The 16,070-nt window shown below is 41.8% G+C and overlaps 2 protein-coding genes and 2 long non-coding RNA genes across 4 annotated transcripts in view; 3 read left to right on the forward strand and 1 right to left on the reverse strand.

Annotated features, from left to right (window-relative positions):
- The window catches only part of LOC109478640, a 31,681-nt gene extending 19,049 nt beyond the window's left edge, over window positions 1-12,632 (reverse strand). The window contains exons 1-2 of the long non-coding RNA XR_002140748.1: window positions 12,455-12,632; window positions 11,026-11,277 (exon numbers count right to left, since the gene is read on the reverse strand). This is a non-coding gene — a long non-coding RNA (uncharacterized LOC109478640). The remainder of the gene's footprint in view (window positions 1-11,025; window positions 11,278-12,454) is intronic.
- LOC109478638 lies at window positions 122-1,339 on the forward strand. Its single transcript, XM_019780306.1, has 2 exons — window positions 122-1,061; window positions 1,187-1,339. The coding sequence occupies exons 1-2, from the start codon at window positions 862-864 to the stop codon at window positions 1,311-1,313; spliced, it is 327 nt and encodes a 108-aa protein (XP_019635865.1). The 5' UTR covers window positions 122-861; the 3' UTR covers window positions 1,314-1,339.
- Window positions 1,875-2,511, forward strand: LOC109478641. Its single transcript, XR_002140749.1, has 3 exons — window positions 1,875-1,966; window positions 2,077-2,282; window positions 2,438-2,511. It is a non-coding gene; the product is annotated as an uncharacterized LOC109478641 (long non-coding RNA).
- Window positions 4,080-6,213, forward strand: LOC109478637. The gene has a single exon (XM_019780305.1). The coding sequence runs from the start codon at window positions 4,196-4,198 to the stop codon at window positions 5,024-5,026; it is 831 nt and encodes a 276-aa protein (XP_019635864.1). The 5' UTR covers window positions 4,080-4,195; the 3' UTR covers window positions 5,027-6,213.
- Window positions 12,633-16,070: the final 3,438 nt, after the last annotated feature.

Here is a 16,070-nt window from a genome sequence, read left to right on the forward strand (position 1 = left end):
TTCAAGCCCAAATCATCCTGCTCGGCCTCTTGTAGTAAAGAACCTCCTGCTCCATGCACATGAAAATCAAGTGATGCAGAGGAGTCTGGGAGGAAAGAGGGGTAAGCAGGATGACTCAGGAGCTGCTTGTGCTAAAACATCAATGCCTTATGACTCCACGACTGCAAAGGAGCCTACACAGACCACTTCATCCACTCACTTTGACAACAATTCTTTTCTGAGATTATTGGACAAACTGGAAGATTTCCCCATTGATTTAGATAGATTTGTGGAGGTAGGGAGTGTAGAAGGATACACATGTACAATTTGCAAATCTCTCCTATACCTTCCGGTGCAGACTCCATGCAATCATGCTTATTGTTTTAATTGCATCCAACAGGCATTCATCCATGCTAATCATAACACAATCTCCTGTCCAGTGTGCAAACTGGTAGTACATCAAGATCATGTCACACCCGTTAACACACTATGGCGCGTTCTTACAGATCACCTTTCAATGCAAAACTTGCACAGATGACACATTAAAACCACTTCATCTAAGACTCGATCAATTAAAACATGTTTGTACACAGTCTCCACGGAAAACAAATACCTTACGCAACCCTAGCACTCCTGTCACAATGCCAGTAGTAGTTCTCACCCTTCCAGTCTTGCAAACCCCAGTATCAAACAAGGTTCCCACCATCCAGACAAACACAGTTAAAGTACCACCCCCTCCTGAACAAACCATTGCAGCGCCAGGTCCTCCACAGCAAACTGCTGGTATGGTAACTATTGATGTGAACATGATGAAGGTTGTGCAACCCAGAAAAAAAACTAGGTGAGGCAAGCACCACAACCAAACGAAAACGGGTTCGGGCCATGGATGAGGTGCGGACAGTTGTCAGTGGTGGTGCCTCGGCCGAACAGTTCCAGGATGCGATGAAGGCCATGCCAAAGGCACAGCTCCTAGAGATGTTTCACGACTTGGGCCTGGATCAAGTCAGGATACCATATGGTCACCTGTTGGCGGCAAAAGTAGACTGTGGTTTCAACTATAACCAGATTAGAAAGCTGCGCAGGTTTGTATTTTTCATATCATTGCCTTGTTTACAAGTTATTGTTCCATTCCAATGTGCTTGTGTAACTCACACATAAAACATAATGTTTAAACTTGCTAAGGATGCCTGATGGTTATTTCTCACAGATGGCTAAAGAAGTACGGAGTGACAGTAGAGTCGGAGAGTATCAAGGCAGGTGGCAAAGAGCCTACTCTCCAATCCATGCCGAGTTCCTACCCTTCACTGTTAAGACCCCCAATGGCACAAAGGTAGATTTGCTGCCATGTGCCTATTTGGAGAGTCTTAACAGCGCCATCTTGGACAACTTGTCCCGGGCCTCAAGCTCAGGGTAAGAATACTACCTAACTACCTGAAATTTGCCTTTTCTTTGCTGATATATTTCAATTTGTGTGCTTGACTTTAAACTAGCAACTTTATCGCCATTCATTTCTCTTTATTAGAAAACTGACTTGGCATGAGGACAAGATTAGTGAGGAGGAGGTCTGGATCAAGATTTTGGGGGACCATGGTCGTGGATCCTTCAAATGGCGTTTCAGCCGCGTAACAAGCTTCACCCGAACCCAAAGTCAAACACTGTTGTTTGCTGTGTGTTCGAGGCCAAGGACAACAGGGAAAACGTCATTACAGGGACGAAGCGCTTTGCACCTGAGATCAAGGAGCTTCAAGTGACGAAGTGGAAGTAAGTTGCCAGCTTGCTACTGAATAGATAGAGACCATGTAAGAACTAAGATGATGATTTGAAATAAATTTTATGCGCAATATATATATATATATCAAGTACTTACAAATGTGTCTCATCTTCCTGGCTTTTAGATCACCGGACGATACATCATACTCCATCAGGGTGTTTGCAGCATCAGACTATGCCTTGTTGTCCTTGTGGTATGGCATCTCTGGAGCCTGTGGTGAGAAATTATAATTAATAATTCTCATTGTCCCTTTTCTTCTTGTTTACAATGCTATTAGTATTAAAAGTATTCTTCTGACTCTACAATGTTATCATCCTGTGCTTCAGGTGTCCATCCCTGTCTCTGGTGTGAAGAGACAAAAAGCAGAATCCAACTGCCAAAGTCAGAAAGGCAAACATGTCCTAAACGGACATTAGAGAGTTTGTCCTCTGATTACAATCGTTTCCTGGAAGAGGGGCAAGGAAACATCAAGAAGGCCAAGAATTTCAAGAATGTCATTGCTCCCCCAATGTTTGAGATTCCTCTGAATCAGGTATGATCAGTAAAACATTCTACTATATAAGTGTTGCTTTCATTTGGAATAAAACATTAATTTCAAAGTTAGATGTACAAACTCAATGGCATGTTACTTTAACATGAAGCCAAGAAGAGGGGGGGTTGTCATTAATATGTGTGTGTTTCCTGCAGGTATGTGTTCCTGGCCTTCACATCAGTTTAGGACTGTTTCACAAGTTCTTCAAGATGTTGGAGGCAGACCTTCAGGATATAGATCTTATACTGGCTTCTCACCTCGCAATGCACATACTTCCGGATGAAGAAGTGGACCCTGCTGAAGTCATGATGGACCCCAATCTGCATGGCTTGGATATAGTAGATAGAAAGCTTGCTATGTTAGATAAATATGAAAGAAAGTTGTGCAGTTTCCTAGCCTTACCCAGACACACGGGTTCTGATCCCATCCATGTGCTGTTGCGCACGTTGCAGTAGTAAAATCCGTCGTACCAGATTTGAGGTCCCACCAACATGTCGGCATCCGCGGGGCACGTCATGGTACACCGGCCCTGTCGATGTTCGTAGTGAGAGCTGTAGGTGGAGTCACAGCTCACGGTGACGCCATCAGTGTCCCACGGGAAGTCGCCACAGGGTAGCCAGTCTATAGCTAGGTACAGGTAGTAAAGATGTTGAAGTCAGATAAAACGGACTTCTGATGTTGTGCCGCTCAACCAGAGACCAAGACTTCACATATACATATACGCACTACAAGTATAGAAATATAGAGTATAGAAATATAGAGTATAGAAATGTAATAGTACATTGAGTCTATCTCATGCGTAGCTTCCTTCCGTGTTACAAGGAACAACCAATCCAAACAATCGGTTTTCTCACCTGGTGCTGTTGTTGTACGATCAAAGGGTGTTGTCTAGCCGGACACCATCGGCAGGGCCGCACGCACGGCAATCAGCAGCAACAACATTCTCAACTGGGCCGGATTCTCAACAGAACAAGATTCTCATCTGCAGCAAGCCAAGATATTCTCCCAGTGGGAGCGAAAACTTTCCGGCCCCACTTGTGCCGAGAGAACAGCGGCGCGGGTTTATATCCTAAACTCAGAGACGGCAAATGTCAGACCTTATATAATCATTGAATAATGAACAGTCTGAAGCGTTTGTGGAGACTTGAGTTACCGGTATTTGAAACTGGGGCAATTTCCGAAGGCTGGTCTGTTCCCACGATGGACTCCTGACTGCGATATTTAACAGATTTTTAATTTCGGAGATTTGAAGGACAATCACCAAGTTATGGAGAATGATCCACATGACCTAATAAACTCAGATAAAAAGTAAGAGTAATATATGTATCGACAACAAGGAAAAGAAAATATATACTTAATCTGTGAACGTTTCTCATCATGCTAATTACTAAATTACGACCCTTTCCCATATGTATAATAATTATCAATATACAATATAGTTAGTACAGATAGACGCTCACTTCATCGTTTCTTATTTCGTATCAGCTGATGCACCTACCGACTGTTCCAAAAACTGCAGCTGCAGAAATCTGATTGCGTCGATGCTACAAAAATGTCGCTGTCCATCTAACCACCGCAGGATTCTTCTGTTTTGGCGGGAGGCGGGCAAAACCAACGAACTGGGTAGCCTGGGTACCATCCTGGTTAGTTAGCTTAGGCCACAGCAAGTAATTTTTGTGGATGACTTCAGCGCGCGCATTAATTTTCGCCTGATTTTAGGGAAAAACAAGATATTTTGTTGCCTTCTGACAGTGGTCACCATGCCTAAAATGGGCAAAGATGTCTGTTTTTGTGGGTATTTCCAAGATGCCGTCAGGGGTGGTCATCCTCGCGGAAGGCTCCCACTAACCGACTGTGTTCAGCGCATTCCCTAAGCTTGGACGATCCGTAACCCCACTGACACTGTAAGTTGTATGGTGATGACGAGATCCGGGAAGAGAAGAAGAAAGACCGACAGCGGGGAGAATCACCAGAATACAGTTAAGAACCCGAACGAGTCAACGCAAGACATGACGGAGGCAGATATGGCGGACTCTTCACTGATTACGGTTATAAAGTCGACTATTGATAGTGCGCTGCTACCTATCAAGGCTGAGCTTCAACAGGTGGCAAAGTCGAGTGAATTGAAGGACTTACGAGAGGACATCGACAGAATCCTGAACCGCCAAGACGAACTAGAGGGCCGGATTCGTCGCGTGGAAGGGAAACTTGACGACATAGAGAAGACCCCCCTCCCACCAACACCGGCCGTGAGTAATGCAATTAACTCTTTGGAACAGTACACACGGAGAAACAGCTTGCGAATCCGCGGGATTCCTGAGGTGGAAGGGGAAAGAAGTGAGTTTTGCATCCAGAAGGTCGTCAACTTCTGTCGCATTAAGCTGGGAATCGACATTCCTCAACATAGCATTGATCGCGCACATCGTGTTGGCGTAAGAAGCGGGAATACTTCACGTACCATGCTCGTCAAGTTTATCTCTTGGCAAGATCGCAACAAAGTATTCCGAGCCAGGACGAAGTTGAAGGGGAAGCGGGACGACGAGGGTAAACCGTTGCTGGTTACGGCGGATCTGACACGAGAGAACATGAGGACATTTTCAGCGGCACTTTCAGCTAAGAAGAGGAATTTGATTAAGGATGTCTGGATCGATGCCAATTGCAGAATTATGATCACTGCGTTGGACAAGTCTACAAAGAACATTGAGTGTATTGACGATTTACCATCGGGTTCAGAGGACAACTAGACAAATGACTCTGATGTAAAACGAATATGTATTTAACTATTTTCGATTCCGTTTCCCTTGTTGTTGTTTTTTTTTCGGCGGCTTCCAGCTCCAGCTGTGATGACATCTGCTGTTGTTGTTCTTGTTTCATCTGTCCAAAATTCCAACTGCTGTTATGCTAATTTTGCATCTGATCAGTGATACAGACAGGGGCCAAGTACCCATGATAATTTCCTGCTGTTATCGTGAGGATAACAACGCTTTATTGACTTCTGAGAAATAAAGAAACCGTTCTAAATACACGGATCAGATTATTGTTCTTGATGTATATATTCAGTAAGACTAGCTTAGGGTTGCGCAGCTCGGTATTGAAATGGGCCAAACTAGCAATGCTTCTGTGTCCATTTTTCTACTTTTATGTGCTGTGAAGACTTGGATATTGTTTTTGTTGTCTTATTCTTTTCGTTATAAAGCCCTCCCTATTATAATTGTAAGTACAGCCACATTGGAATGTGGCCATTACACAACTACCAGCCGTGGTTTAAATTTTGAGTTTGGCCAATTTCGTAGCTGTTTATGGAATGAAATTTTGATTTGGGATTATGCTAATTTCAACTATTGTATTTTGGTGACTATTATTATCCTTTGTTGTATTGCTGCACTCATATTTTTTGGATTTTTTTTATAATTTGGTTGATATGATTTGGTATCTGATTTCTGTTATATTAGTATTCATATCTTTAGTCAAAAGTTCGAGAGTTCAGATATCTTGTTTAATCAATACGTACATGATTTATTATTGTATTTTGATGATTAAGAATATCCCATGTTGCATTGATGCACTCATAGTTTTTGTTTTGTTCAATTTGGTTTATATGATTTGGTATCTGATTTCTGTTTTGTCAGCATTCAAATTTATAGCTATAAGTTCAGGACTTCAGATACTTTGTTCAACCTACACGTACGTTGTACGTAATATTTGTTTCAGAACATTTTACTCAAGTTTTCTTTTGCTGATACCACTTATGATTTGCAGTGACAGTTATTTTGATTGTTTGGATAATTTTGATGTTCGCTTAGTCTTCCCCAAGTTTATTTTCTTTGTAGATCGGATCTTCCCACACCATACTCAATCCGGAGCCCCGATGACCTCTCCTGGCTTCCCTCCCCGAGACGTTTTTTCCCAGAAGTTATGTCAAAGGTAGAGTGCCATATATCTAGTTTTAATTGTAATGGCGGAACTTGAGCGTAACCAAGTCACCGGCAGCTCGCTGCAAGCACCCGAACCGGAACCAGCACGTCTCCCTCGATGGATCCGCTGGGGAAGACGGATGCCCAAGTGTGTGGGTCTCAGATTCGCAACCTGTTATCCACCTTAAACAAATCCACGCGAAGGCTACCGTGTCAAATGTAACCCTCACTCAGGTGTAGGGACTGACACGGTCATCATACTCGAAAAATCTGTATATCTGTACATGAATCTGTATCTGTGCATGACTATGTATCTGTACATGAATCTGTATCTGATTGCAAATAAAGATCACGAGTGATTGCCATAGATAGAATTGTAATGGACTGGGAGATGCTTATAAACGGAGGAGACTTTTTACTTGGTTAAGGGACAAACCTCACAACATTTATTGTTTACAAGTGACACATACAACCTTAAGAGATGAACAAATATGGCAGAACGAATGGGGTGGTAAAATATACTTCTCGCATGGTACCTCTAATCAAAGAGGTGTGGCTATTTTAGTTAAGAATAACACCAGCGCTAAGGTTCATCAGGTCAAGACTGATGAAAGTGGGCGCTGGATCATTTTAGATATTGAGATAGATGGACTACAATTTTGTCTTGTTAATTTATATGCACCAAATGACGATTCACCTGCCTTTTTTAAGGAACTTGAGCAAGTCATAGATACTTTTGACATAAGTGATGAACGTTTGATTGTTGTTGGGGATTTCAACACTGTGCAAAATGCATCAATGGACAGATCGGGTGTTCGACATCGTAATTACCATCCTACTGCACTGGAAGCGATCTCTGAGTTAAAAGGAAAGTTTGATTTGCATGATATATGACGGTTCAGAAATCCAAATGTTGTTCGTTACACCTGGCGTCGCGGCCTCCACGCTAGTAGATTAGACTATTTTCTGATTTCTTTTTCGTTGTTAAATAGAGTAACAAAATGTTGTATTGCGGACAAATTTAAATCTGACCATAATCTAATTACATTATCCTTTGTAACCATGGACTTCCCACGAGGACCTGGTTACTGGCAGTTTAATCAGTCTCTTCTTCAGGACAGAACTTTTATTGTACATACAAAGCAAGTTATGACTGAATTTTTTGAAAATAACGTTAATACTGCAAACCCACAAGTTGTATGGGATGCAGCAAAGTGTTTCTTGCGGGGACACTGTATTAAGTTCTCTAGTTGGAAAAAGAAGCAATACCTGATTAAGGAAAAAGAACTCATTAATGAAATCAATAATTTGCAAGCTCAGATCGACAACACCACCTCTCCCTCACCTGACCAGCTGGATGAATTAACATGTAAACAAAAGCTTCTGGAATCTTTATACAATGAACGTTTAAATGGTATCTTGTTAAGATCTAAATCGCGCTGGATGGAGTTGGGGGAGAGGTGTACGAAATATTTTATGAATTTGGTCCGTCGTAATTATACTAGAAAAAATATCCAAAGACTCAAGAGGCCCTCTGGTGAGGTTGTTTCTAATCCAAAAGATATTCTTTCTGATCAGGTCAGTTTTTATTCTGCATTATACTCCTTTGAAGATATACCAGTGTCCCTTACTGAAACAAATTGTGACGGCTTTTTTCCTTTGAACTATGGCAAACGCTTACCAAATGAGCAACAACAGGCTTGTGAAGGGTTAATAAATGAAGACGAGTTAAAAAACGCAATTTTTTCATTTCAATCTGGAAAATGACCAGGGTTAGATGGTATTCCTATTGAAATATATAAGGAGTTTTTTTATGTTTTTAAAGGTCCTATGTTACAGTGTTTTAATCATTCCTTTGTCTATGGGTGTCTATCAGACACACAGAGACAAGGTCTCATTTCATTGCTTTTAAAAAAGATAGTAAAGGTGTTGACAAGGACCCAACTGATATTACAAATTGGCGCCCTCTTACTCTCCTCTGTTGTGATTCCAGAATTTTGTCAAAATGTATTGCGCTTAGAATTAAACAGGTTATTTCATGTATAATTGAACAAGATCAAACTGGATTTATTAAGGGTAGATACATTGGTGATAATATTAGAAGACTTTTAGATACAATTGAACATTATGACAATGAAGGAAAACCTGGATTAATATTTTTTGCAGATTTTAAAAAAGCATTTGACACTTTAAGATGGGATTTTATGTTTAAGTGTTTGGATTTTTTCAACTTTGGTCCACAACTTAAAACGTGGATAAAAGTGCTATATGAGAAATCAACAAGTTCAATTATTAATAATGGATACATTTCAAATCCATTCACGTTAAATCGCGGTGTACGCCAAGGTTGTCCTCTTTCCCCATACCTTTTTATAATAGCAGTTGAAGTCCTTGCCATCAAAATTAGATCCAATCATTCCATTAGTGGTTTAAAAGTTCATGAAAAAATTACTTAAGTCTCCCAATATGCTGACGATTCGAATTTCCCCTTCGAGCCAAATTTGGCTTCATTTTAGGCACTTTTATCTGATCTAGAACGCTTTTCCAAGATATCGGGATTAGATTTAAATCCTGAAAAATGTAAAATTTTACGCTTAGGACCTTTAAAGTTTTCCAATTTTTGTTTGCCCACCCACCTACCATTTCATTGGGTGGATGGTGGTGTAGACGTATTAGGAATTCATATTCCTACTGACATGGATACACTTGTTGATGTAAATATTGAACCCCGTTTAGAACGTTTAGATAGGTTATTGAGCCCTTGGAAAGGCAAATCATTATCCCTGTACGGAAAAATTACTGTTGTTAATTCCCTGGTGGTTCCCCAGTTCACAAATTTATTTCAAGTTTTACCTTCGCCAAATGAATTATTTTTCAAAATATACGAGAAGATCTTCTCATTCATTTGGGATGACGGGCCGGAAAGAGTAGCTAGAAAAGTATTGTACAATTCGGTGGAAAATGGTGGTTTAAAGTTAATTAATTTACGTGCCTTTAATTTAACTATTAAAGCTTCGTGGATACCCAAGATATTCTTTCACCCTGAGTGGTTTACTTCAATGGCCATCGCTTCTCATCCTCGTCTCAGTCTGAGTCTATTTCCCTTCATGCAGCTACCTTCTGCGCATGCCCTGAATCTTAAGAGTTTTCTCTTTGAAGCACTTGATGCATGGTACAAATTTCAGTACGTGGAGTCCGCGACACCAACAAACGTACGACAACAAATAGTTTGGGATAACTCCTGTATTACTGTTGATAGTAAGCCTATTTTTATAACTGCTTTGTTTAATAGAAATATAATTTTTGTAAATGACTTGTTAGGTACAGATGGAAACTTTATGTCGTATGCTGAATTTTGTGAACTGTATCCAATTTCGATATCAACAACTTATATCTGCAATACCTAAAAGATGGAAAACTTTACTTACTAGTAATCAGTTAAAAGAGCTTGTATGTTTACCATTACAAAAAATTATATGTGGTTAAAAATACTAAAATTAATAAGTTTTTGTATAATTTCTTTCTGGCTTATACAAATGATGTTATAATTGCCCATAAAGTAAGGTTATCATGGTTTTATTATTTTGATAGGCCCATACCATGGCGAGCAGTATTTATAACATAAACTAAATGTACTATAGACCCTAACGCCCGATATTTTCAGTACCGTTTACTTTATGAATTTTTACCATGTAACAAAGTATTACAAACTTGGAATCTAATCGAATCCAGTACCTGTTCCTTCTGCCATAGTGATGAAGAATCTTACATACATATCTTCTGGGAATGTCCTCATGTGATAGCTTTTTGGAATAACGTACAAAATTGGTTAAAACAAGAAATTCGTGCAAATTTAGAATTAAATTCTTTTGTAGTTATGTTTGGGGATATTTCTACAAATGCATCCCCTTTAAATAATATCATTATATTATTAGGTAAGATTTTCATTTTCCGATCCCGACGTTTTAAGACTTTAAACTTCCAGTCTTTTAAAATATTAACATCTGTCTTTCAAAAGACAGAAGGTCTTATTGCATCTCGGAGGGGAAAGCTAGAGAAGCATCGGGGTAAGTGGGGAACTTTGTGTTCATTATAATTTCTGTTATTGTTATTATGTCATTGTTAAGATTATTTTCATTTCGTCAAGCTCTAAAGTAATGGCTTTATGGGAGGCTTTTCCGTTATTTAAGTTATTTTCTATTTGTACAAGCCGTCTTGGCTTTTTCAGTTTACTTTTGTATTATTTACAGTTATTTTGTTGAATAAAAAAAAAAAAAAGAAACGGGCCGCGGAAGACACCAGGACGGCTAGTGATGATGAAGTTAACAGGAGGTACACGCACTTACAACGTGCGAGTGAGTAAGGAAACCGTGCGTACGCCGCACGTGTAGGTACGGCCTGTACGCGGCAACGTGGCAATCGCACAGAGATCGTACGTTGTAAGCACGTACAACTCACTTACCACTTGCGCAACGTACGATGCACGCAACCGCTGACGGCCAGACGTGTCGTGCAGACCACGTACGTACACCTTGCGCAACCGTGCGAGTGACGTACTCCCTCGGCCGGTCACCCTACGTTTGCAGAAAAAACGTAGCAGACGTAGCCTCCCAAAAAACGTACGGACAAAAAGCACGCACGGCGGGGGGTACACTGACAGGAAAAGCTATCTGTTACCAAAAATGGAAGACCATAGCTAACATTCAGGACAAAATATGCGAAAATCGAAAGTTTTGCTGCAGTACCCAGGTCAGCCACCTGGAGGGCCATATTTAACCACATTGTTGCTTAGTTGTAAATACGTGTAACATTGCATTTTTGAAACCTACCTTCCTTTTAACCATTGGGCGTCTTTGGAATAGAAGTCCTGTATAGACTTCCCGGGAGCTTCATGGGCCTGCAAAAGCCTGTTGACACTTTCCTTCAAACCATCGGCGTCTTTCTGATGAGGTCCTTTGGCGTAAGAAACGTCTGGAACTCCAAAGATGTTTGTCCCCCATCTTCCAATGACAATCCCGAAAATAAGGACAGCCAATCGGCTTTTACAGAGACGACGGATTCCTTCATGCATCATCATGATACTGTGCCGTAATAAAAAACGGACTTTTTAAGCTTTAAAACACGATATATAATGGTTATTGATATATATGTTTTACAATTCTTAAAAATGCCTATGGCACCAACACGGGGTTATACAAGTCACCAATATATCCACTCCACACTGGGTTATACAAGTCATTACAATACCCACGCTCCACGCCGGGTTATACAAGTCACCAAGATACCCACATCACACGCTCCACACTGGGTTATACAAGACACAAAATATCCACGCCACACAACCCACAATGGGTTATACAAGTCACCACAATACCCACGTCACACGCTCCACACTAGGTTATACAAGACACAAAATATCCACGTCACACGCTCCACACTGGGTTATACAAGACACAAAATATCCACGCCACACAACCCACACTGGGTTATACAAGACAGAAAATACCCACATCACACACTCCACACGGGGTTAAACAAGAAACAAAATATCCACGTCACACGCTCCACACTGGGTTATACAAGTCACCACAATACCCACGTCACACGACCCCACACTAGGTTATACAAGACACAAAACATCCACGTTACACGCTCCACACTGGGTTATACAAGACACAAAATACCCACGCCACACAACCCACACTGGGTTAAACAAGACACAAAATATCCACGTCACACGCTCCACACTGGGTTATACAAGACACAAAATATCCACGCCACACACTCGGCACTGGTTTATACAAGACACAAAATATCCACGCCACACGCCCCACACTGGGTTATACAAGACACAAAATATCCACGCCACACACTCGACACTGGGTTATACAAGACACAAAATACCCACGTCACACGCCCCACACTGGGTTATACAAGTCACCACAATACCCACGTCACACGCTTCACACTGGGTTATACAAGACACAAAATATCCACGTCACACACTCCACACTGGGTTATACAAGTCACCAAAATGTCCCTTCCAGGACGCACCCACACACAAATTGCAATTATAACCCATAGATGACTTCGATGTAAGACCAAGGCGGCAAAACTGTAAATAGTTTGAATATGGAAATTCTAATAATATCTGCTTCTCGTCAATTGTGTGCACTCATGCATAAGGTACCCTCTCGCGGCATTTATATTGTCAGTCTTTTATAATTCCGTCAGAAAAGAAACAAAATTGCAGCTTACCAAAACTGAGTCTGGTTCCCCTCCGTCAACAATTTTTTCTTGTTTTTCTATTAGGCAAGACACAAAGAGGACCCTTAAGAGAAGTCACTCAATATATGTTGACGTGGAACTCGGTGTAAAGCTCTGCTACGTTGTTCACACCCTGTGTGCAGTTCCGTGTTTACAACAAATCAGCATCCGGGCGTGATGCGCAGTGCATGAGGATCCAGTGGTAACTGTTTTGTTAAGCCTTGGAAAATATATACTGTGTTTTAATTTTCGTCCTGAACAGAATAAAACGGACCGTAGGCTTCTAGAGATAAATTCAGATAAAAATGTAAAACTAGAAAGGCCGATATTTGCTCAGGAGCAAACGTAGCATGGCTTCACCACATTCCCCATACCAAAATTCCCCCTCCCACACAAATGGATTGTTCTTAAGTCACCCCTGTTCAAAATGTGAAATGTTCCAACAGTCTATACCCCCATGCAGCATTGGAATATTCCAATGGCTTGCTGTTGGAACATGTAGATTGACAGGATCCATGCCACCCTATATCTGCTTCGAGGCCAAGCCACTTTGTATCTGCTTGGAGATTACAGAGGTCATCAGGTCGTTTGGTTCCCAAAGTTGAATACGTTCAATGAATTGGCAGGCGTAGAGTGAGAAACACAAAGAAAAAGATTGTTTTTCATCTATACAATACACATGCAATTTTTTTATGTTAGAACTTACATATTCACAAAGATAGTCAATACACAGCAAAATGTTAGCAATCCTGCTAGCTATTTTCAACTTTAAGTGCTACTTAATTTATCTGTCAGTGAGTAATGATTTTAAAAAATGGCGCTGCTGTTTCTTACTAGGACTATGTCCTTATCAAGCTTTGTCTGTTTCAATACTTCCTCGATCATCTCCTTGGCCTCTGGGTCTTTGTTATTGGTCATTCCTTTCTCATGGAATTTTAGAAGAGTTGGGTATTGTGGTGCCAGGTTCGTCTTCCTGCATGTGAACACATGTACATGTGGATTAATGCTCAGACTAAACAGTGGACACTGAGGCGGGTTTATTTTGTGCTGATCTGTGAAGTACTACATGCAATAATAGCATGTAAAGCGTAAGTCTCCCAGATGTTTCGAGCCACGGCTTGAATGTTCCTGCCCAGTGGATACTGGTGTCACTATTCCCCCCCAACATCTGCTTGGATCCGGACTAAGTTGGAGAAATCACATGCGATCCGGATGCGCCGTTCATCATGGCCGGGAGGCAAACGGCGCCTTCGGCCGTTTAGAGACAGACTTTTTGCCATGGAGTGTATACAAGGACAAGAGTAAACGACTCACCTGGACTTGAGACCTGCGGCGGGCGTAGCCGTTTCACTCGGGGTTGGCGATGTCGGCTGAAGTAGGACGTCGGTTTCCTCTGAGGGTCCCGCCATTATTGGTTGTTTATCCGACATGCTAGCTTTGATAAGACTTATTATCTCCTTTCCCTCGCGATCACAAAGTTGTTGAAAGCTCCAAAGCGATAAAGTTGGTGATGATTAGTTAAAATTATACACGAAAATGGTGGAGAGTAAAGTTTGCATCGTGCTTGCACCTTGTCTCGTCACCTCGATCAAGTATGTGCTGGGAGTGTACGCACAATGGTAGCGGGGAGGATGGCCGGGCGTCAGGGGGGATGGCCTAGGAAAAGGTTCTTGAGCTGGGGTAGGGTAGGGGGGCTAGGAAAAAAATACTTTCAACCCCGTCTTAAATCCCTAGAAATTTTCCCCTCAAAAATGCAGGAAATGGCATTGCAGCACAACATTTCAAAGTTTTCCCGGGGGAGCATGCCCCCCGGACTCCCAAACACTGGTCGCCCCCTAACGTTATATCACATTTCCTTCCGCCGTCTTTTGCGTTTGTTTGGCTCAAATTTATACATTTCCACTTCAGACCACCACGTGTCCTACGGCGTTAAAACTGTGACACATCGACGCCTTTCTTGTCTACACTTTGTTGTTCTACCTGTATTTTCTCTACAAACACAACATGTCTAGTTTTCAAGGATAGGCCCAATCAGCTGGCACTGTCTTTTATCAACAAGTTCTGTTCTATAATTCTACACCCGCCACATCTGCATGCCTCCATGTGACAACATGGAGCGAACTATCTTTCCTCTGACACTTCGCACCTTAAAAGTATTGATATTTATAATATAAACCTTACATGTGACAACAATATGGAAAACTATTTGCATCACCCTCAGTTTGAGGTGTTAAAGATCAGCTTTAATAATGCTTTACGTTTATCCACGGGTGGTGTTTCGGGTTGTTTTGTAAAGCCATTGAAGTCCTTTTTAGGTGTTTTTGTCCTCCCGAACATTGGGGGCAGGTCGCGCAAAGTCGGCTGGTGTGTGTGGTGTGTATGTGTGTGTGTGTGTGTCTGTGTGTGTGTGTTTGTGTGTGTGGTGTGTATGTGTGTGTGTGTGTGTCTGTGTGTGTGTGTGTGTGTGTGTAGTGTGTGGACACGCACGCACGCACACAGACATACACAGCCACACACACAGTCACACACACACAACACCACACACAGTCACACACACACCACACTACAGCCACACACAACACACACAAACACACACACAACACACACACACACACACACACACACACACACACACACACACATGGCACAGGGAGCCATTAGTGAGTGACTACTTCAAAGTGACGACATGTCAAACAAGAATTCTGAGACCTCATACGTTCAGTCTCTACCGCCCCTCCCTTCAGGGGCAGTCCACTTGTGTCAAGGCTTCAAAGACATTGGTTTTCTTATTGTCAGGTTGAAGGTCTGGTGAACGAGAAGCTTGCCGCTTGGCGAAGAACTTTCGACGGTGTTGGGCTGACTCCTCTGGAACGACGTTCGCTATGTCCTGTTGACTTGTCAGCAGAACCCGGAAGTCGTCACGCGTAGCCCAGATCTTTCCCTCGATGGTCACCCACACAGCTGTTAGCGGTTTGTTGTCAGTTCCATTGGAGACCAACTGTTTGGCTTGGTGGAAAAGTGCCCTACTAGCCGGGGACAGATCTGGACGACCAAGCATCGTTCTTCTTCCCTTTCAGGGCCTTCCTTGCCTCATAAACCTTTCTCTTTGCCAGGAAAGTAGAGAACTTAACAATACATGTCGTCCTAATCCCTTTACACCCAGGTAATGTATGTTATCCAGTTCCCCCGGTAAGATGGTCACCTGTAAGTATTCCCGGGTGAATTCCACAAATTTGGCGGGAAGATCCTTTTGTTCGTAATTGTCTGGCATTCCCCAAACATGTAAACAATTTTTTCTCGAATATTGTTCACTGTGAAACTGGCGGGCTTCTAGTGATTTAACTTTTCACTGGAGGTCTTTGATTTGGACTTCTTGTTTCTTGATTTTTTCCTCATGGCTACAGAGAGCATCCCCCATTCTGTTCATTTCCGACTTCAATCCGACAGTTTTTTCGTTCAGATTACAACAATAGGTGTTGCCTTCCATCCAGTATACCTACATATAGAATGCCATTGACCCAGTTTTTCCACAAAATGAATTGACCAAAGCACCTGCCAGCTAGACGGCCAGCTTTTTCCATAAACCCAATAACAAAGATGGCGGTGG

The sequence above is a fragment of the Branchiostoma belcheri genome, unplaced genomic scaffold (assembly GCF_001625305.1).
Source record: "Branchiostoma belcheri isolate BF01 breed outbred unplaced genomic scaffold, Haploidv18h27 scaffold446, whole genome shotgun sequence".
NCBI classification, from domain to species: Eukaryota; Metazoa; Chordata; class Leptocardii; order Amphioxiformes; family Branchiostomatidae; genus Branchiostoma; species Branchiostoma belcheri.